At 40.3% G+C, this 23,403-nt stretch overlaps 1 protein-coding gene across 1 annotated transcript in view; it reads left to right on the top strand.

Moving 5' to 3' along the window:
- The window catches only part of COMMD1 (copper metabolism domain containing 1), a 78,445-nt gene that overhangs the window by 12,639 nt on the left and 42,403 nt on the right, over positions 1-23,403 (top strand). The window contains exon 2 of the mRNA XM_009961872.2: positions 9,198-9,479. Within this exon, the coding sequence (XP_009960174.2) occupies positions 9,198-9,479 (282 nt within the window). The remainder of the gene's footprint in view (positions 1-9,197; positions 9,480-23,403) is intronic.

Raw genomic sequence — 23,403 nt, 5'->3', positions numbered from 1 at the left:
GATGGTAAAGCACTGTTGCTTGCTTCCCTTGGAAGTGTGTCATCTGTAAACTTGTTTCCTTTACTTGCTGATCTTTTTGCTCCTGTGAAGTGTGTCTGCAGGGTTATGGGCTAAGGCAGCGATGCGCTGTGTTGTGAGCCTAGTCTAGGAGTGCAGAAACCCTTCTTCTTCCATGTAGGAAAATGTAACTCCAGTTATTGCCCAGAATAGTACAGGTAATACACGAGAGTGCTGTGAAAGGTAGGAAAGCAGAGCCTGGAGTCACAATTTGTCTCCAAAGCAGAGTATATGGCAAGACATCACATCATCCAGTTGAGCTGTGTGACTCATGTATTTCGTGTTATTCACTCCTGGAGCATCTATACTTTGCTATGAAGGAAGCTGATGTCCAAATGTAAACCCAGGGGGAAATTAGCTGAGTTAATCATTGACTTTTAAGATACAAACAATCAAGGCACAGTGAGTAAAAGTGAAAATTAATTCGTGATGCTAATTCTGTTTTCTGCACTGGGTTTGTAATACAGCAAGTTTGTGCTTTGCCTGATCTCACTGACAGGATTGCTGCCTGCGGAGTGCTACGATAAGCTCTGCTAATGTCTGCACCATTAGTGCACTCAGGGCAGGACTACAACTTCTTTTTTTTCCACGTGCTTTTAAAATATGAGCTGCCCCAACTTCTATTTTTAACTCTCCTAAGTGAAACGAGATTAAACATGAAGCAGTAGTCTGCGGCAGCAAGTAATTTTAATTTTCCCAGAATGATTGTAGGAACCTGATAAAGACAGCTCTCGTTTATTTTACTGTAAGAGAACAGAGATGCAGAAAAAAAGGCTGACCACGTGGTCTGTTAAGGGAACAACAGGTCATGTCACCAGTTCCAGGACTGTCACTGTGTCTGTCTCACGCTCTCTCTCTCTTTTCCTGCTTTTACTCCCTCCCTTGAATTTTTTTCTATTTACCATCTGGTATTTATTCTGTCCTATTTTGATTTCTCTCTGCCTCTTATTTTCCTCTCAGTCTTTAACAATACTGCATTAAATGGCTTCCATCTGTTGAGCGTTCTTATTTCTGAGTCCAGCTCCTTCAGGAGGACTGAAGAAGAAACTGGTTTAGACTGAATAATGTAACCTGCAAAGATTTATAATGTTCTCCAAGAAAACAACTTGCTTCTGCTGAAGCATAGTTCAGGGAGCACGTATGTATGCACACTTGTTTTGAAAAAGGTTGAACCTGTCAAACTTGTCTGTAACACGGCTGCATGTTTAAGAACTACTGGAAATGTGACGTTATTTTACCTCCACCCCAAGTGGCAAAACGCTTTCCAAACCATAGCAAAGAATTTGACCCAAGCAGGGAAAACACTGATAGCAAAGCTGTTTGGTTTTTTTTTTTTTGCTGTAATTCAGTTCAGTACAGGCCAGGATGGACAATTTATATTTTATTTTTAACTTTAATACATTTATATTTTTAATGCTGCAAGTGTGTCTGCTATTAATAGAACATTTCCTCTTTTTTTGGTTCCTTGTTTTATCTCCCTTTAGCCTGTCCAACGCCTATCTGTGCTCTCTGAGAAGCGCCTTCCATTGCCTTTTTTCTTGTACATCTTTTCCTCTTTCTATTTTAAATAATTTGACTAGTCGGGAAGTTATTGTTCACGAAGGGGGTGGTGGTGCTTTTTTTGGTGTGTGTTTCTTGCTTAAAATCTAAGCTTTTAGTATCCGTTCATAATCTGAGTATGCAGGCATCGTTGGGAGATCTCACTATGACTAATGTTATTAGTGGGTGGGCTTGTTCTGTTTTGTTGTTTTGTGTTGTTTTTTGTTTTTTTTTAATTTGTTTATACTTGTTCTGTGAGTGGTATAAAGCCTAGACAGAGTGTTTTAAGTAGTCCAGACAGAATAATCCAGATGATTCTCGATTTTCCTTCAGCTAAAGATGTTTTTCAGGATGGGGCAGAGGTGGGGGAGCCACTTCTTTGAGCTCAGCACAGCAGGTTTGCAGGAAGTACGATCTGACCACAGGAGCATAGCTCAGGTTGTGGTTCATCTGGTGGCTGCCTATTTTAATCACCCTTTCATCCTCCTTTGTCATCAAGTGAGTCTTCATACCGCAGAAAAATGACACCTCCTGCAAATAAATTTAGGAAGGGATGTTTTATGGAATTGTGAGTTCAAACTGTTAATTTCTAGCAGACACACAGACTAATGGCAGAGGCAGGCTCGAGAAAATATGTTGTGGTCACTTCAGGTGCTTTTAAAACTAATGCTGAGATCTCTTTTGTGTTCAATTGTAAGCTAGGCCAAAAATAGCTGAATATCTTCTCTCCCTGTTATTGAACTTCATGTTCAAATGAAAAAGTAATTTTAGCAGAGAACATTGGGTTTGGTGAGCTTGTGTGCAAAAAAGAGTAAGGTGGGGGTTTGGGTGGCTTCTGCTTGGTGGGAACCTTGGGGCAGAAAATGGAGGAATCAGTCAAGAAGCATGGAAGTGAACCATTGAGAAGAGTTTTATCTTCCATGTGCACATTTGACAAGTCTGGGTGGAATAAAGCTTAATAAGATTAGAAATGCAGGAAGGATGTAATTTTGCCTGAAACTTCATCACGCATACACATTTTTCCCATCTGCAGTAGCAGTTAAGTAATTTTTTTTTGGTGTCGCTGTGTGTTGCTGGTCCTCCTATCCAAGAACGCTTGATGAAAGTCAGAATAACTCAAAATATTTACAAGTCTACTGAATGTCCATTGACCTGGTTAGTGTCTCCTCAGCAATGAATCAAAAGGCTGAAATAAGAAATAGCTGTTGCAGGACATCTGTTACACACTAGAAAAAAATTGAACTACAGGTTTTAAACAATATGTATATATTATTATCTTCTTAATGGTTCACAGTTATCTCTCTTCTGTTAGTGAACAGTTTCATTTCACTTTTAACTGTGGATTACAGCTCAGGAAGAAGCAAACTAAAATAATACTGGGACATAGTATGGAACTTGAATAAAAGAAATTTTTGTGATCTCCCGTGTATTAGATGAACACTTAAAGATTAATTAAAATCTTTCTATTTTGATGTAGGAATACTAAATGTATTGCTAAGGTCACTTGTGATTTCTTACTTACGAATTCAGGGGTGGGGATTGTGTGTAGAAACCTTTAGCTTTGGGTTTTTTTCTGGAAGATGGATCACCATTTTCAAGTGCAGACAAGGAGGCTGTTGCATCTAATTTTATCTTAATTCGAATTCTCAGGAGAGCTCTTGGACTGTAATAAACAGTTTGTGAGGCACAACCTACCAACTAGTTGAAAACCTCCACTGTCTCCAGAAACGTGGGAAAGTCTACTGGACTAATAGCCAGGGAACATCTATGGGAACAGCTCATTTATTACAGGACTGGATATCTCAGCAGCCCTTGGGAAAGAGTCTAGTTAGTACATACTTACAAAGGAGGACCCAGAAACCACAGGGTTGCAGAGATGTTCTCAAATTCCTCTTGTCAGAAGCTACTATTTGCAGAAGAACATGCTGAGCTAACTTTGACAAATAGCTTAGTGTCGCTAGGACTCGTGTGTGCCATTACACCCAAAGATGATGAGAGCTGATTCTGTTCCCCTGCCCTGCTCTCCCAGGGTTGTCTTTATTTTTAGATAAGAAGAAACTGCACACCCCAAAGCTGCATGCAGCAGGCACCCCCTCTTTGCCCCAAATCCAGTAAAGGTTTTCTTCTAAGGATGATGCGTGAAAGAAATGCGTAGTCCTGACATTAACAAGAATTGGCTTTGTGTGATCAAAGCATTTTGGCCGAACAGGATCCCTTGGCATGCTCCTCCTGTCTGCAGCTGGTCCCCCCTCTCCTTGCATGTGCTCCAGGGGTCTGAGAAATGGTTTTGAAGGTTATGTTTCTAAGAGCATCTGCATTATAAGGGTTGTGATACAGGAATAGCCTCTCACACCCACCTCCCACAAACCTCAAGAGGTGAATTCATTAGTACTGTACATGGCACTGAATTGTTTGTTTCTCTGAGCTTGTGATTTCTTTTTACTACAGGCTGGCAGCAGCCTGAAATTTTGAGGGTCAGCTGGAGAAAATGCCTACACATGCTGGCATGGCCAGCTCTTGGAACTCTTCCGTAATGGTTGACAAGTAATGCTTTATTTCTGGAAATGAAGCGTGCTCTTTTTTACCAGTGGGTTTTACCAATTGTTGTTTCTCACTAGTAGTGCATGCTTGTCAGGCTTTATTTCTCAGAAGAGGTAATGAATTCAAGTTTGTTTTCCTGCTCTGTGTACCAAGGCACATGTCTAATGGATCTAATTAAGCCAATACAAAACTCTCCAGATTATAAAATATTGTTCCATTAAGGAAATAGTATTTGAAGTCATATTTTTATTGGTTGAATTATATTTGAAGACATAGTGGGTGTGTATTGAAGGTGAACACAATGTGAAGTCGGTATGACCAAAACTGCTTCTTGTTGTTCAAAAGCATCTGCTCAGCCTCTGGAAAGAAAGGTGTAGCCAGTTGCCAACGGTAGGATTTGTGTGCTTGTACTATGATGTGGTGTCCATAAGCTGTGCTTCCTTGGCGGGAGGGGGAAGTATATTTAAACAAATCTCAAAATACATAATGTGAGGAAATTTTTAATATCTAATGGTGTTCTCTTACAGACTAGTTTCGAAAATAGGCTTTTTTTGCTTAGTCACTTAAGTGAATAGTCATAGTAGTGTAAATTAAATTACTTGCTGGCATAGAACAGCTATGATTCTGCACATTCTTAGAAGACTTTTCTGGTGTTTGTTAGTTGAAGATTTTTCTGTGAAATAGTAAATCATTTGTGATTACCAATAAAACCTGAAATTAGGTGCTATGTAACTCATTTTCCTTGGTGTCATACTTTCAGCATGGAACTTCTGGACGTGTTGTCGAACTGCACAGAGATGGGACAGTCTGTAAATAGAAAGGGGGCTGCAATAATATGCTGCGCAAGTATGTTTATTGAAGACTGCTGAAGAGGTGGGAAACGACTAAGGCAGTATCTCCATCTACACATGCTTAGCTCAGAATATAAAGTCTTTATAATGTAACAATGTGTGTCGCTGACAGTACAGTGACTCCAGGTACAGCAGTAGGTCCTGCACTGTAAGGTCTGTGTGCACGAAGTAATTGGCATTAATAAGATGTATCCCTCTTGAACCAATGCTGACAGTGATTCAGCTGTAGGAGCTGATGGGTGAAACAGGTTTCAACGCCTTTAAGTCCTGAGAAGTTTCCAGTTATGATGCTAAAATGTGTGTGTTGTTTATTCCAGCAGTGAAACCATCTATGTAAGTGCTGTGGGAGCTGGACAACAGCTGGTCATTGTCCTGCTGGTGGTAAATGCTCATATGAAGCCCCTAGGATTTGAAAGTATGAGAGGGAGACCTATAATCAGCTATATTTTGCCTGTCTTTAGTTATAAGCACAGAAGAACCACTCATGTTTTAACTTTAAATTAATCCTTAGAAATATCAATAAGGTGTGTTCCCTGTAATTTAATATTCCATGTAATAAATGGGCATTGTTAAAGTAATGGTAAGAACTGTTTGTAATGCTGTGCAGAAGATCACTGGAAATAGAATTTTTTGCCAAGTAAAATTGAAACATTTCCTCAACCTTAAAGAGTCCAAAATTTAACTGTGGCCATTCATATGAGCAATGGAGTAGAGCTACGCTTGTTTAAAGAACGAGTTGTATAAGTGTTCATACAATAAAGGAGGTGGAAGGTCAGCAAAGACCTTAATTATTCTCTCATTCTGTGTAACTTAGATCACGTTTCCTGCGAACAGTGAAAAATTTCCAAATTAAGATGAAAAAGAATATTAAAAGGAGTTGCTGTTCTTATGTGACTTAAAGACCTTTATAGCACATGGGTTTTGTTGAAGAATTTCAAAGAAAATATGTCTTCATTAATATCTTCATGCAACTATGCTGAAGTATAACTCATTGATTGTTTGCACCACTTCCAATTAAGTTTTTAGATTTTTTTTTTTCTTTGAAGGAATTTTTAAGTCGTAGTCATATCTCCAAGCTGAGAGATTCTAGTCTGAATGATACACTATATCGGTATATTTTTAAAGCATGCGTTATCTGATAAATACTGCACCAAAATAAAATATGGTTGTTATCTTCTGGTTTCTTAGCTGTGTATGGTATAAAGCGATCCATATTGTGTGTGCAAGTGCATGCATGTCTGTGAGAGATAGATGATTGCTAATTATGATACATGGTTTCCTTCCTCTCTTTGATGTCATGGTATTTTGGTAACAAACTGTATCAGGCTGCTAATAGTCAGTGAATGTACAGAGTTTCTAAATGTAGCTCACGCTGAATCTTAACTAATTGTCAGTCTGTTGATGATCTTTGCCGAACAGGTAAGTTTAACTGTCCTGCATAAGCCCGAGTGATATTGTCTTGTCTTCCTTATGCTTAAAATTGCAAGCTTGATCGTAAGCTTCCTCTTTCAGATACACTTCCAAGTCACATTTGTACCATATCAAGCACAATAAGGAACTTGGCAAAGCACTGCCCAAAACCTACCTGCATCTTGCAAAAAGAGTTCTTGTGAAGGGGATAAGGTTAAATCGGAAGAATTACAAATGTGAAATATTTGAAGGTTAAGAAGTCAAACCTAGAAAAGGGTTACCTGGTTATTTGATCCATTGAATCTGCATTAGGTTCCCATCTAATGCAGATTAGATGTTTCTCCGTGACACCTTTGCTTCATTCAGTGCAGAGGAGGCAGTTTATGTTCTTGATTCCTGCGCAGGAATAACGCAGAAGGCAATTTTCTGCACAGCTGAACTGAGAAGAAAGTCTGCATCTCAACTTGATCTTGGTCTTGACAGGGCTTACATAAGGTGCTGGGGTCTGGGGATGTTGATTCACTGCTATTCTTCCCCTTGCTCACATAAACCAACCCGAAAGGTGTACGTCAGTGGTGGTTGGTATCACAACATGCAAACGGATTGCCACATGCATGTAGTGATATGAGAAATACAAAACCAGAAAATATTCCACGCTGCTGTTAATAGACGGTCCTGTTCATGTAAGATGTGGATGTAGGAAAGGACTGTAAGTGCTTAAAAAATTGTAAGTGCTTTAAAAGTGCCTTTTTTCACTTACAGCATAATTAGATATTACAGGATGATTACCTCAAGTTAAATATCTTCATAATAAAAGCAAGCAATATATACAGATATGGTGGATGCCCTATAGAAATAACAGAACAGTGCGTTAGGCTTCTCAAATTTTTTAATAAATCGGCAGATGCTTCTATTAAGCTGGAACGCTGATACAGACTAGTGGTTACTTCTGGTGTGGCTTGCCATTTCTGTTCTTGATCACGTAACAGAAGGCAGCTAATCCATTGTGAAAGCAAGGGAAGGCAACATATCCCTCTTAAAAAAATACTACAAAAGCTTCAGGAGAAAGATCTTATCCACAAGATGATAGAAGACAGTGTAACAACTTGATCACGAGTTGTTTTTTGGAGGGAGGGTTGCTTTTCTCTTGAAAAAAACCCTCAGGGTAAGGAGGATGTGGTGTTGTATCTGCTGAAGGTTGAGCACATTGCTGTGCTGGTTTTACTCCCTTCAGTGCAGGAAACCTGCTGCTGTTCTCTGTTGCTTGCGTGATGTGTGAGCTCTTCATTTTGGGCTAGTTCTTGTGGGGTTTGGTTTGGGTTTTTTTTTGTTTTTTTTTTTAACCTGTCATTTTATTTCAGGCTGTCCTGATATGACTAAGAACGTGTACTTTGACATCTATCTGGTCTAGAGGAAGGCAGCAAAACCTGCCGGTAGCTCACGTCACCGACAGTTTTAGTTCATCACTGATGAAGCAGCAGGTCTCATGTCCTTGGCGAGCTCACTGAGCACTATCCCCTCAGTTTTTAGATAAGTGATACCCAATTTTGCAGAAAAGCAAAGTGAAGCACACAGCATGTGTCCAGGCAGAAGCCACCTGGTGTCACTCCCTTGGCTAACGAGATCCAGATCATTATTTCCCTGAACGTATGGAGGACAGCAGTAGGAATGCCACGTCAAGGAAAATTAAGTCAAGGCAAATCCCAAGGACTGCAGAGTTGGCTGCACTTCACATTGCTGTGCTCCATATCAGCGTGTGCTTGGAGGTGGCATGTTCTCATTTAGGATAAACTGCATCCATTTTGGGTGAGAATGAAGCAAAAGTGTCTGCTTGAATCTACGATGGGGAAACTTGGCTACAGTTTCCTCTCTCCATTTCCTGTCCTCCCCCTCCCTTCACGGCCATTATTTAGCAACCATTACCAGTTAGGCAATGCAAGTTAAAGGCTGTAGGATTATCAGCTCTGGAAAAATAGTTGGAAAAAATGGTTATCTATTAAAAAAGGGGTTTGGGAAGAATTATTTCTGTTGCTGTGCAGGGAGGAGGACTAAATAACCCCTTGCACTCAGTTGCAAAACACAGATAGGCTATTTAGCCTGACAGAGTCCACCGATGCTTCAGAAGAAGCTGCAGTTGGATTTTTTAAAGATTGCTCCACGTGCACAGGCTCTCCCTTGGAATACCCATGCTCTTGGTGCTGCAGCCAGTGCACCACTGTGGCCAGCGTTGCAGACCCTGCTTGACTGATGCAGCATTTGCCAGTTTTGCTTCCTTGTCTGTGGTGTGGAGGTGGAAGATGAAGTCGTAGATGTAGCAACGAACTGGGATGTCTCCTCACTTGTTTCAGCCTTGGCTGGGGGCATGCCATGTTTGCCCCAGCTCTCCTGTTTAATAGAGCATCATAACAGCAGTACTGTGCCAGACCCCCGACCCAGTGTTCCCAGCGATCTCAAGCTGGATATGCCTAGGGCATACTGGGGGAAAGGGCGAGGTAGACAGTGAGAAGCCTCCTTGTTATCCTGTACCACTACTGTATTCCCAAAGGTGCTCGCAGTTTCCTTGTGACTCTTACCAATGCATTACTCTCCAGCTGTCTGGGGCCAGGAATCTGGGATAAGTGGTAGGCACTTGCAAATTAAGTTTTAATGAACGTTGTCAGTGTATTTCCATAACCCAGATTTGTTTGCACTATCCCTTTAAAATCCGGTATTTGTAAAACCCTAAAGGTGTGACCTTTTGGTAGACTAGAGTATTTTTGAGCAAGCTTTTCCCTTTTTCTTTTCTTGTTTTCCCTACAGTCAATTGCTTCAGCAGATATGGATTTGAATCAGCTGGAGGCTTTTCTCACTGCCCAAACCAAAAAACAAGGTGGCATCACGTCAGATCAAGCTGCCGTCATTGCCAAATTTTGGAAGAACCACCGAATAAAGATCCATGAGAGCCTGATCAATCAAAGCCGTTGGGATAATGTCCTGAAAAACATGAACTGGCGAGTGGATCTGAAGTCACAGTCAAGACACATCGATCAGATAAACACTCCTGTTGCAATAGTTGAAATGGAACTGGGGAAAAATGGGCAGGTAAGCTTTCTTTTGCAAAGTATGTACATCTGTTTTAGCTACATGATGCTGAGATGTTTTACCTATTGCTGAATTCACTGCATCCAAATCAAGTCGGTTTATTTTTCAGCACTTTAATGTGTTTGAACTTGTAGTCCATCTTTGGATACAAAGATACGTTCTGGGTGGTGGATGCAATTTTTTTTCTTTTTTTATGTCTTCAATTATGTATTGACAGCGCTCATTTCCAAGCATAAAGCTTGGAAAATCTGAAGTCGTAGAAATCAGACATAAATATCAGCCATGCTAGCAATTATATTAAAATTATATTTGTATTCATGCACTGCAAAGTTGATTAGTCTTTTTTTTTTTTTTTGTCTTCTAATCAAACACTAAATTTGGTAATGTCTGTGAAGTAGAAGCTGAAAACTAATAAAGTTCAGAAATCATGATGATTAAGCATCCCTTACACTTTAGGACAAAAAGACTCGTCTTTATTTTACATAACACTTATTTTCATGCTACAAGTACATCTTTATTACCAGTCACATTATGCAATCTGGTCTTATCTGCCTGAAAGAGATATATAGCTCTATCAGTGCCGAATGCTGCATTTCTTTTTTCATCTTTGTCATTCATATGAATGTGCAGCTAAAGCACAGCTTCCCATCTTCAATTTTTCTGTCTTTTTCTGACAGGAAATGAGTTTCAATTTGATATCTTTTTTTCTCTGCAATGTGTTAGTGAATCTTAGAACCTCATTTCTTTGCAGTAGCTACTGCAGATCATAGCGTGAGCTAATTTGGGGGCTTTGATGTCAATAGTTAACATTTAGTATGTTTCTTTGGATTTTGTAATACTTTAGTAGCTTATAGCAAAGAATACCTGGATTAGGTGTACCTAAAAAAAGAAAAAATAATTATATATACACAGACACATATATGTACGTATATATGTATGTACACACACCTGGCGTATACTGATGCAGACTGAATGATTTAGCTGTGTGGTTATACCAAGGCCAGAATGAAAGTACAAGTAAATTTGGGATCCTGCTGAGACAGTATGTATTGTTGAAATTATTCTTTTAGTCCACTTTTCCTCTCAGTCTTTGAAAGCTTATCCTTCCTAAGTGCTGACCCTCTGCCTTCTACTTGTGTATCTCTGCAGTGACCAATACAATAACGGTGTGTGGTTTTAGGTTTTATCCTAGCCTCAAAAAAGTAGAGTTTTCTGCTGAGGATCTTGAGATTGGAAATAATTACATTCTATTAGTAACAAATGGAAAAAGTTAAAAAAAAAAAAAGCTTACAGTGAATACATTAGAATGAGTACATTAGTGAGCAAATGGGAAAAATACCCGTGTTCATTTGAAAAAAAAAAAAAATCCCTAACTCAGAATTGCTGATGTATTTCATAAGGGAATCATGTAGTTATTGAGTCTTGTTTTGAAATTGGTTTTTTCCTGGTAATGGATTATTACGGTAACATCAATCAGCCAGTATATTTACATTTCTTTCACCCAGTCTGGAGAGAGAAAGGGGATGTGAACATGAAGGAAGAATAGACATTTCTGAGACACTGTAATTTCTCTTATCAAAGAGCCCCCCAACAAAACCAGAATGAATTATTTTAGCAATGCGGCTTCCTATTTCAAAGGGAAGTGGTTGTGTGAATGTGTTTTCTGAACTGCCATCAGACACAACTTTTGTCTCTTCTGCTGAAGATAGTGCAGTAGTGAGCTGTCAGCAAGTCTGACTATTGGTGGGGATAAGGATATTAGACTAGTACTTACAGAAATAATCATGGATTAATTAGGATTGTCACTACTTGAGTCAAAATTGGCATTTATTTTTTTCACGTAGTCTTTAGCTTTGGTTTAAATGGGTTTTCTGCTGCAAAGTTTTTGGCTGAGGCAGCCTGCAGCATGCTCACGTGATGGGCTGAGGCAGGGGAATTGGGGGAACCCAGGGACCCAAACAGCAGCAAGTGGGTTGCGAGAATGGTTTTTCCAGCCCTCAGCTTCTTCCCACATCTGTTTGGGGATCTTCTGGAAAGATGGACCTCCTGGAGAGATGATCACAGAGGTTTTACTGTTGGAGGTTGAATGAGTTGTTCCTGCATGCTGGATCCAGCCCACAAACTTAAACCCATCATGTTTTGTAGCCTTTATATGTATTTTTACATTACTGTTAGCACATTTGTATCTGTTCTAAATACCAAGTTTTGTAGCACATCAAATACATGTACACTGGTACCTTTCTGAAACTTAACAGAGAGGTTGTCAATCATAGATGTGATTTGGCGAATAGCAAAGGTCTCCTGTAGCAGAAAGCTGGCTGATGATTCGGACATAAATTATTCAGAACAGACTGTTTTCATTTGGACACTTGATAACAGGGGAGTATACAAATGCATTGATGTGTAATGAATTGACATTAATATTTCATATGCTTCAACTGAAGCAAAGAAATGCCCTGTAGAAAATGTACCTTCCCAGAATTTAAAGTCGCTCTGATTCTTCTCTGTGTCTCTGGACTGGATTTAGATCTCTGCCTAGCAGAAAGCCAGGCAGTTTAGTGGAGCGTCTGCTCCTTCCGTTTCCATAAGTAACCTTGCTTTCTACTTGCCATCTCTGAATTTTAATCGGTCAGTTCTTTCGTGATGGAAAGACTGTATATGTAAGACCTAATATGTCTAGAAATGGAGAATTTGAAGTGACTGGTTCATAACTGCCAGTAGACTGAGTTTGCATGAATTATGTCAAATTTTATGAATGTTTCCTAACAATGGAAGAGAGATTTTTCTGGGTTTGAGGATCCATTACAACTTGCATGCATTAATTCTTACTCTTCTTGGCATTACTGATAATAGAAAAAAATGAACCCTTTCCTCTAAGTGCTTTTAAAAACACTTCTAATGAGAAACATTCGGAATTACTGGTGCTCCTAACTTTGGTAAGTTTGGTTCAGGATCTGTACCTTGTAGTTTGAAGTTGTCTTCCCCAGTAAAGATTTTGCAGCGACATTTAAAGTTTCCTTTATGCTGATGATGTAGTCTTTATAAATCCTGGTTAAGAGCAGATGAACATGCTAGCCATGAAGTACTCTGCTTTGAAAGCCCTTTTTCTTTAACAATATGACTAAAAATAAAATCCTAAAGCAGTTGCACTTTAGCCTGCATTTGTCTTCATTGGTTCGTGATATTCAGTGCTCATCACTGCTACTTCATTCTTTCCTTTTGAGCAGCCCATCTTTTCTTTTGCACAGTGGTTTTATCCTCCTGTATCTCTATACCTGGCTGGCTTCCTCTTAAAACATCTATAGCTCCCTGCCCCCTCCTTTATGTCCTTTTTAATCTTGTTCTCCCTCTCTGAGCATCACTGTAAAGCTCTTTTGGCATGAAATTTCAACCGGACACGAATCTGCCGGGAGGGATGGCAGAGTGAGCTGGAGAGTTGCCCTTCTTGTGCCCTTCCTGCCCTGCTGCATCAGCACCGCTCCATGTGGCAAACGGTCGCTGCTGCGCCACATTAGGTTATCTGCAGATTTCAGTCGCAGGTTTATACCTGACCTTGTCATTAATAGGTAATAAATGCATTGGGTTTGCACTGTGGCTTGGCATTAAGATCTATTTAAACTTGGTTTATGGACTTTGTCGTGTTATTTTCCTCATGAGATGTGCCTCTCCCTTGGGGCTGCATTCTTCGCACTGGTGTTCTGGGCTGACTTGCCAGTAAGTTTTGCTCTCTTGCAGCATTACGTATTTTCCAGTTTCATACCTAGGACTGATCAAATGTCATAGATTAGCCTGAGTGTTTGCTTTTGGCTCTTATGCTTGAACTTATTTACAGAGTGGGTATTTTTGCATGCATTTCTTTTCAGTGTTGAAGATATCCATGGAATAGCACTTTCATTGGAGTTTCGTGGGATGTTAAGCATGTTTTATTAGCAAAGAGTATTTTCTGCCCTAATTTAACATGAAGTGTGGGATTCCATTGCAGGATTCTTCCCAGAAAGACCTAAGGAAATTGCATCATGATAATGGATTAGAAGATTTTTTTACAAAAACATTGTATATCTCTTCTCTTTCCTTTTTTAAACATCTGCCTGACAGAGGGGTCATAGGACTTAGTATATGGTAGGTAAATACTACTAGATAGCAAATACTAAAGGCCCCAGTATAAGTTAAAAAATTAGGATCATTTCTTTCAAATTTAAGGGCAAAGAGCAGCCTCTTATTCCATATAATTTTTCTGAAGTCTGAAATCACCAGGGCTATGTATCTGCCAACAAACATCTTTAAAGAAGGGGCGAGCATTAGTAATAGACTTTTGATAAATTGAAAATCTAATATTTGAAAGTTCTGACTATATTTTTATTGTCTCTTTAAACTCTCACCACTGAGATAAATACTTCGTGATGAAGGGACTTACTACATGAAGTGATCTTTTGCCAGTACAACTTACCTTATACTGAAAAAGTAAAAACTGTTGGCTCACAGGTTACCTTAGGTATGTCACATCTGCTTTCTACTAACAGCTGGGTCCAGACCCTGGTAGTTCAGAGAAAATAATAATTCAGGTAATAATTCTGAAAATTCAGATGCAGAAAGATTCATAATGAGTGTAGACAATTGTCATGTGCTATATGTAGGAGATAAAATGCTACCAGGATTTTGAAGGTCTGGGGCTTGAAATTTCATCAGCTTTTAGTTTGTGTGACTGTGAAGATTTAATTCTTTCAGTGTTCTGGGAAGGAGTGAAGTAGGTCTCAAAGAAAACTTTTGGGAGATAAAAACTGTTTCTGACTCGTTAATTTTGTACGTTCTACACAAATTTAGGTGGAAGTTTGTATCAACCGTGCTCTAAACAAATGATAAGCTGAATTCACACACATTGACAAATGCTAAAATTCAACATGCTTTCACAGCGTAATAAAAAAAATCTTAGGATTTAGCTTCTATAAATCTCATTACCTTGCTAGGATTACAGACTGAATGCCATTGAGGATCTGTTGGTGTTTTGCACATTTTTATAAGCACAGGTCTCTCATTTTCCCTAGGCTGTGGTTATCTCCAGCAATAGCTTTAACCGCTGAAGAACGATCAGATCAAGAAAACGTCATGAGTAAACTCATGCTATAGGGAGGAAGGATTATGGCTGCACTTGCTTTTGCTTCTGTGTGACTCCAGGTCAGGCTGCTTCAGAGCTATTGCTGAAAATAACTTCAGATAATGGACTTCCAGTCCTTTTTATGTAGGATCTAGTCTGAAAAGACAGACAACCTTTTGTAGGGTGTAGGTGCCAGCAAAGCAATGCTTAGGGAGTTGAAAAGCAGTTCTAGGTACCCGAACCAAAATAAGGGCAGCCTGGCCTGCAGAGGGGAAGGAAAAACAACCGCCAAACCATTTTTCCTTTCCAGCCTTAATCCGTTTTAATCTTTGTAGTTATTGGAAATATTATTCTGGTAAAAAATGGGAGAGTGCAAGCATTTAGAAGCCGAATCGATCAACTTAACCGCAATGGGCGAGATACATTTATGTGGTTAAAAATATAAAACCCGGTAAGTAGAAGTTAATGGAAAAAAATCACCTTTGTGGCCAAGCTGAATGTAATCACTTGAGCTTTTGTTCACCTTGGAAATTTATGAGCTGGAGGGAACAGTTACATAAGGCAGTAGAGTACATAAGTGCAAAAGCAAATAAAAACCAGAGAGGGCAAGGGGTCACTCAGCACAGAGAAAACTGGAACACAGTTGACTGACTTAACTCAGTTATTTCCTTAATCCTCTGCATGGCACTCTCTGTAGTCCTTTACTTCGACAGTTCAATATTTGTCACCTCTCCCAAAAGCAAAGTTGAGGAGCAAGAAGAGAATTTTGTTATTTGTGGCTGTTGGGATTTTTAAGTGTAATATGTTCCAGAGATAAGAGCATTAAATTGAGATATTAAATAACTGTCTGACTTGAATTGTCACTTTTCCACTGTCTATGTTTGACAGTATTTTTTTAATGAGTACCTCATCTCTTCACCCTATACAAAGCTAAGATATTGTACAGTTAGTACCACTAACAGTTGCCATCCTTGTTTATTTGTGCCATGTATATGCAGGCACATGCAAACACATATATTCCGTGTCAACTGTTCTTACTCTGGAGCTGCATTTGCTGAAGTAGTTAAGTAGAATAATGTAACTGAGACATAAATAGTTTTGATTGTAGCTAAGCTCACAGTATCATGGGCAGAATTCTGGATTAATTGAAGGTGAGCTGTATGAAGATAGATGCTATCGTAACGACGCATGTTTACTGCCTCTCATTTGCCTGAAGTCAGATTCAGTCTTGAACCCCTGAGATTTTTTACCTTCTCAGAAAATATATTGAGGTCTCAGACATTATGACAGGAAACTTGCCATCTGTTATGTATCTCATGTGGTCAACAAATACTTTGTAATCTAACATCAATCTGGCGTCCTCATGCAGCAATAAGATGTTGTATACCTCTGATGAAACACCCTCCAGAGCCATCTCTTGCAGCCTTGGGTTACAAACTGCAGTGACACTGGGAGAGGGGCAGATGGGTTCAGCAGACCTGTCTGTTGAAAATTGTCTTCAGCAAATGCATTTCATCATTCAGCTACACCTCTTGGTAGAATTGGTGCTAGGCATTTACAAGATAGTCAGAAGGACCTGTTTTTCCTTCTTTGTCTTTCTTCTTATCATCCCTGTGTTATCCCTGTTTGCTTGTGGTTTTTCTGGAAGTCCTCGCCCTGGTTTTCTACCAGCCGCCTTGCTCCCGGAAGTGGTTAGTACACTTTTGGAACCTACCCTTAGCTAACAGCCATCAGTCCTCATCCTGGCTCCCCTACTGAGAGCATTTCTATAACTTTTCAAACTTCTCTTTGCTATTCCTGCAGCTCTGGGGTGGGTTCAGGACTCGAGCGGGATAAAGTCACTGCAGTCAGACATACAGGCAGGGTCTCCACCACAACAGACCCAAGCATTTAACCTGCAGACTTTCAGGTGAAATGGATGGTTTCATGCTCCTTGTTTAATCCGGTCATTGCGTGCATTTCAGTTCCTTCTCTATTCACCGAACCTCATGTGGAAGACTGACCTAAGAGCATGTTTCTGTTGATTTTGTACTCTGTACTTTAGTTCAGTCTGAATGTGTGAACTTCTGGGTCAGGAAATGGGGAGTTTGATTTCAGCAGAGGGAGAGTGGTTGTTTGGGAACTGTGACACTAAACGTTGCAGGAGGGCGAAAAATGCTGATGGCATTGAAAAAGAACACATTGCTGAGGCTGGGTGCAAAGATGATTGCTGAGCTTCAAATCCTCCACAGCTCTGGCTCTGTTCTCTACTAAGAAAGTTTCTGTGTCAGTAATGAGCTTAGAGGATGGTTATGAGTTTCTTGTGCTTCCTCATCACTTTGCACTAACTGGATAATTCAGAGACCCTACATTGCTTACCCCCTGCATCGCCAAAGGAATTGTTTGGTTTGAGGCAGGTTGGCAAAGCAGTTTCAGCGTGACGCTTGCACTACTGCTGTCGTGTAAATAATCAGAGATGACTCCACTCTCTGTGCAATCTGCCGCCACTGTGGACTTGGAGCTGTATAGAGACTAACTGCACACATGCAAATTAAAGCATTCCATTTGCACAAAATGCCCCGTGCAGACTGGCACTATTTGACTGCATGACCCTGCTCTTAAATGAGCCTAGTTGGAGCTTCTGCCTTCTTCAGCCCGTGCTGCCTGGCCTGGGTTGCTGCTGGAGGGCAGAGGAGCAGCTCTGCATTTCCCATATCTGCCAGCCAGCCAGAGGTTTCACCGTGCTGCAGCAAAACCAGGCTTTAATTGAGGCAAAATGTAGCGTAAGGCTTGGAAAGATGGAGCTTTAACACATGAAGTGGAAGGTCTTTGCAGATAAGTAAAAGGTGAGATAAAACTAAAATAGAAAAGGTGGATTAACAACTGCCACCATTTTTCTTTGTACTAATACCAAGCCTGGGGCAGGAGGCAGAGGGGACCACGCTTGGCCAACGTGATTGTTTGCCAGCTTATTCAAAAGCAACTTTGCAGTGCAAAGATTGGGTCTGTTGGCTGCCATGTTGCCAACTGTTGAGGACCCAGAGAGAGCGTTTGTTAGTGTATGGCCTCCCAGTGGTAAATATATAGGAGTTAGTGATTTCTGTTGTCACTGCCCATCTTTTGTGGGCAGCATGTAGTTTGGGTGTGAAAGTGAATGTATTCTGTTTTCTGATTGTGAAATAGATTTCCCCGGGAGGCCTTCAAGGAAGGGGAACATGGTTGAAGGACCAAAAATTGTCAAGAAAGAACCTGTTCTTATTTACACACCTGAGTGTTTGCCAGTTGGCCAGCCTTCCCGCTCTCGACAATACGCCACGTTGCTGCTGAAAAGCACTTTGGAGATCCTTCCAGGTTTGGCATGGTCTCTCTTGAGATCTCCGAATATTAGTGTTCAGGGGTGTAAATAAGAACAGGTTCTTTCTCACTTTATTTTAATTAGGAAGGGCTGCTGCAGGAGCAGGTTATCAGCAGATACAAAATTGGAAAGCTGGCACGTAAGTGAGGAGAAACGTTTGTGATTTACACCCTTCTTTGCTGCTTAATCCTTTGGATTTTCCTTATTCTGTCTTAAATATATATATATGTACATGCACTCTTCATTAAAGCTGGACTCCAGTTCTGGCTGTGTAAGAATTGATCCAACAAAAAACCCCACCCAACAGTACATGATAGCAAAGCAAAGTCACTGCTGAGTGTACAGTTAAACTTGCCGCGTTTCTCTGTGTGTCGTAGTTTTTTGAGGGAAGAGTGAACCTGTGTAATTTCTTTTGAACAGCTTGTATGTTACTTGCCAGCTGCTTTATTTTTTCACCTTTCTTTATGAATTGAATTCCCACATGGTGAGCAGGTCTATTAATACATTAGGCAGCAGAAGGCATGGGCAACAGGATAACGCAATTCGAGGCAGTTCTCAGTATAACCTTTTTCTCGCAGAGATATTTCTCTTCTAATTTCTAGCAAGTGGTGACTTTCCATCCTTCTAGTGCTTCTACTCATGTGTCTCCTAGCTAAAAATGAACAAAAGATAAACGTAACCCTTCTCTGAAAGGATTTCACTGGTAGCTGCTGGAATTTGCTGGTATATAAAACTGTCCTTGGCAATCGGTAACTGAGCGTTAATGCTGAGGTATTAGGAGCTCCCTGTACAGAAATGTAGTTAATCAATGTGTGAAATGCTTGGAATACTAGTGCCGTGTCTGCATAAAAGCAAACTCTCCTTCCTGCTGCAGATGTTCTTGCTGCTGTCAGTTTATACTGCTAGCAAAGGTACCTAAGGACTTCTAGATGCCAGCAAAAAAATTCTGGGAGGTGCTTGTGCTCCTTCCCAAGTGAGTGAATTAAGACTGTAGGACACAAGGCTCTTGTTGCAGATACCAGCTGCCATATTGTATAGGTCAGGTTTTCAGCAGATGACTGGTGGGAGTTTGTACAGAAGAAGCTCAAACATTTCATCTTAGTTTACAGACTCACTTAGCTCCGTATTAAATGGATTTGTCTTACAGCTGCACCTTAATACGCTGGCCTTTGCTTCATCTTGTTAAAAACATAGGCCGAAAGGAAAGTAGTTAATAGAAGTGCCATGGAAAATCACGCATGCGTCTTGGATAGTAGTTTTGGGGTACAAGTCCTTTTCTTGCTGTGACATGAACTTCAAGAGTGCCTGGCCTTTGCCACTTGTTCTCATCATTGTGCTGTCACGGTAGTTACACGTTTACAGACTTGAAAGCAGCTGAATGAGTCCAAATTAAATTTTTTTGATTCCTTTCCCACCCTTTTTATTTTTTTTCCCCAGGTTATTTTTAGTCTCATCAATTTATTGAAGGGACAGGGTGAGGGCAAAATTGAACAAAAGAAATTGAGAACTCTGCCTTGCCATGAAAAAAATGCTCATTTAAACATACATGTTGAAAAGGTCACCCGTTTTAAATCCTAGCTAGTGGTCTCTTGAACATGAGAAGTAAAGCAGCTTTCCATGAGCATTAAGGATAACCTCTCCGAAGTGCCAGTTTTTCTTCAAAGAATGGAGGAGGAATAGAAAATGAGAGACACAGCTGTTGGATGAGTTTGGTATTATAGACTTGATCTGGAGAAGTGTGGAAAAGGGATCTGATTTGGAAATGACCTAAAATGATATCTGGAGGTCGGAACCTGCTAAGATTGCAAGAACAGAGTAATCTTGGTGTTCTAGCAGTGTTAGTATTCTTAGTTCATAGAGAATTTCTCAGCTACACACATTCATGACGGTCATTAATGAGAAACAGGATTGGTATTTGTGTCTGATTACTTGTCCAATTATTTTCTCCAGTGTTAGGTGGGAAATATGGCAAGCTGAACCACAGAGTTGGCTCAGTTGCCTGGAGTGGTGCTTAGAAGTATGGGAACAGCAAGGAGTAGAGCTGAACAGCAAGCAAGGCCTGACTTAGTCACAGCTTTAACAAATAAACTGCTTTGTTTGTTGTGTTTTCATTCAATCGTTACAAGAAGTTGATTGCTGTCAACAATTTCGTCCTCAAAATAGCTTTCTCTGCTTCCTTGCATGCCTTTGTTCCAGTTTTTTTGTTTTGTTTTGCTTGTTTTGAAAATTACTTAATGAGACAGTGTGTTGAAGCATAAGTTTCCCTGCTTTTCTCTGAAAGGGGATGGTTGGGAGGAGATCACTGGCAGTGCTTTTGGTTAAGACATCATTGTCCTATTTACTGCTTTACAAGTTGAGGAAATGACTGCTTTGAACATAATTCCAAGAGCAAGTCCTCTTCATTTGGAAAGAGATTCTCATTTTAGCTTATAAAAGATACAAAACAACCCTTTGATTAAGGAATCTCTCTAAGCTGTAATTTTGCATAGACCTTGACACAAGGTGGTTTTTTTTTCCGTCCTCCTTTCAAATTGTCAGTTGCAAAACTCCACAAAGATAATCAGACATGCAAATCTTCAACATATTTTTAGTTCAACTCACTGATGTATATTCATTAATATGTTAATAAGACAAGGAAAGCATAATTTAAATTGCATATGCTTAATTTGGTTACTAAACACTTGAAATATAGTCCCACTTTTAAAAGTAACTGTACAAATGATGCCACTTTTTCAGTTTTGTTTATTTTTTTCTCTGAAGTCACAAGGAGGGTATAAAGCCTCTTGTGTTAAGGACCAGAGTTAAGTTTCTAGTGCTTTTTACCCTGACTCTGCACAACCAAAAGGCCTCTGTGCTGAATTTTAGTCCTGCTTCTATGCATTGTCACATTCTTGTAATTGTCATCAGTTGTGCCGACAGAGACCTGGTGAAGATTATGGCATTGTAATTTGTGTTGCCAAACTGTTTTAGATGGAGTTAGGTAGGCAGATACAAGATGGAAAGAACAAAGTTTCCTTGTGTTAAAATACGGCTAAGCTCCACCAATGCAAATCAGGGATGTGCTTGCCCTATATTTAGTTTGTGGTGGCCCAAGCAAATGAGATACAAATTATTACTGGAATTAGAATAAATTCTCTGACAGCTTCTGAACCTTGTCAAACACACATAGCTGCTATAATACCTGTTTCTTTAAAACTCTGAAGTCCTATTTGAATACTTACAGGCAGTAAAGTTTTCAGTCAATTGATTCCATTTCTGTTGAATTGCTCTCAAAAGTGGAGCTGTGCCTTAAGAACTATTAAAAAATATTTCATTCCATTTAACCTGTAAATATGCCACAAGACTTGAGAAAATGAGTTTGATAATGGCTTTTTTTTTTTTTTTTTTAAAGACTTCAGCCTGGAAGGCAGCATCTTAAAAGAACTTGGCATTGAGGACAGTCTCCAACGTATCCAGTTACTCTGGCCTGACTTACTTGGTCTGAAGTAATGAGGCATGACAGATCATGAGTGCAATGCATCATGTTCAGAACCAATAACCCCTTTCAGAAAATTACATTTCTGCTCTAAGCAGTCATTTTGAGTTATCTGCAGCTAATTTTAAACTGCCTGCTTTTGTGGAAATGGAGCACTTGTGTTTCCCAGTAAGTATCACCATGATGCTCAGAGACAGCTATAAAGTGCGACTGTCTGGGAAAAAGCTCAAGTCTGATCAAACTTAATTAGACTGGAACCTGTTCCTGCCTACAAATATCTTGATTACATGATGAGAACAAACATGACACTTGACAGAATTGACTTTTGTGATACCTACTGCAGGGAGGACATGAAGAAGAGCTGTTGATTCACATGCTCGCTCTCGCTGAAGGTGCAGGCATTGGCAACAGCATCTTCCCGTGCTGTTTCTCTTCTTGCTGACCCTTTCCTCTACAAGAGAAGAGATACTGATTGAATCCAGTCAACTTCTGTGTGAAGTAAAATGTGCTTTTTTTTTTTCATTGCCATTGCTCTCCTGTGGTGTTTAGGTTGCCACCATCAGCGTTTGGATGATAAGCCATGCCTGCATCCAGCTGGTCACCTGGAGCTCACCAGAGAGCATGTGGAGAAACCCAGGCTGTTAGAGGGAGTGGTAAATCTGGTTCTGTTTAGGTGTCTGCCTTGGACTATTCCCTCAAAGAACCTGATTCCGTGGACTTGAAAGGAAAGCAATCATTACTAGCTCAGCTCTAAGGGCCTGAAGTTTAGTGAGATAGATCCCACCCTTTGTCTGAACTTTGTGCTGTTTGGTGATGGCTTAACAACCACTTTTCTCAGGTGAACAGTATGGATGAAACTTTGTTACTCAGTTCAGCTCAGTTCCAAATTTTGAATTGTGAAGCAGGGCAGATGAGGCAAACTATCTCAGCCTTTGTTTTCTAGGAAGCTAAAAAAGAAGAGAAAGGCAGCTCCTCCACTTACACTGGGAGAAAAGTAGTTGAGTGAATGTCATTAAACTGTGTCAGCCAAACAAGTACAGGCTGCTGGGTGACAGAGACCTGCATTTGCATTAAGTCGAAACTCTCGGGGTAAAATTAATGAAGGCTATAAATGAAAGGATAAAGAAACCCTCTTTAAATATGTGTTTCTTTTTTTTTTAAAGTCATATTAAACAAGCATTAATTTTGCAGAGCAGAAGTACTTACAGGTTTAAACGTGCCAAGTGCTATCCAGGACAGTTAATGGCGCTCGTAAGCAGTGATCCAAGAGCACTGAAATATCATCGTGGTCTGGATATGATGTGTGACCGAGTCACACTGGGTCATAACACTTCCCTCTGCAAACACTGCTTCAAGCTTAGTGAATGCTAGGGCAGAATAAGCTGAAGAAAGTCAATACCCTCAGCTGAGAACAAGGATTTGAAAGATGGTGGACAAATACATCAGTTTCAAGGGCCTGAAGCTTCTCTCTGGGGGCGGGGGCAGTGGGAAGGGTAAAAAGGGGGGCTTGTCTTTCCATGCACAGAGCTTGGAGATCAAAATGACACGCTCATCTCTGGAGGAGACTGTTCCCCAGAGCTGCTGGAGGAGAGCTTAGCTTGAGGGACTTGTGGGGTTGGATGGTGCTGCCATATCCCAGTGGCCTTTGGATCGTCTGGGAGATGTTGGCTTGCCGTGATCCTCATGCAGAAGCTACCTGGTAAGCAGACTGCTTTTAGCAAATCTTGGTATTTTATTCTGAACTATCGACTTTTGCTCTGCACAAGCAGTAAGTTATTTCAAAGGTGTTTGGATGTTGTTGCTTTTTTGGAAGAGAATTTTTGGAAAGGCTTGTGAGAGGTGTGATGCTGTGCTCCAGCCTGCAACACAGCCTCATTCTTTCTGCCCCTTCTTATGTGTTTCTTGCACCCTGTGTTTGCATGACAACATGTAGAGCTCTCCACAAGCTTTTCTGGCTTCCAGGAGAGATTTCAACTTGTAGATTTCTCTCAGGGCAGCCAGCAGAGCTCTGGGCCAGAGGGCT

This window comes from Leptosomus discolor, chromosome 2 (assembly GCF_034619465.1).
Source record: "Leptosomus discolor isolate bLepDis1 chromosome 2, bLepDis1.hap2, whole genome shotgun sequence".
Taxonomy (NCBI): Eukaryota; Metazoa; Chordata; class Aves; order Leptosomiformes; family Leptosomidae; genus Leptosomus; species Leptosomus discolor.
Note: the sequence above shows the minus strand (reverse complement) of the source record. Positions and strands in the feature narration are given on the sequence as shown.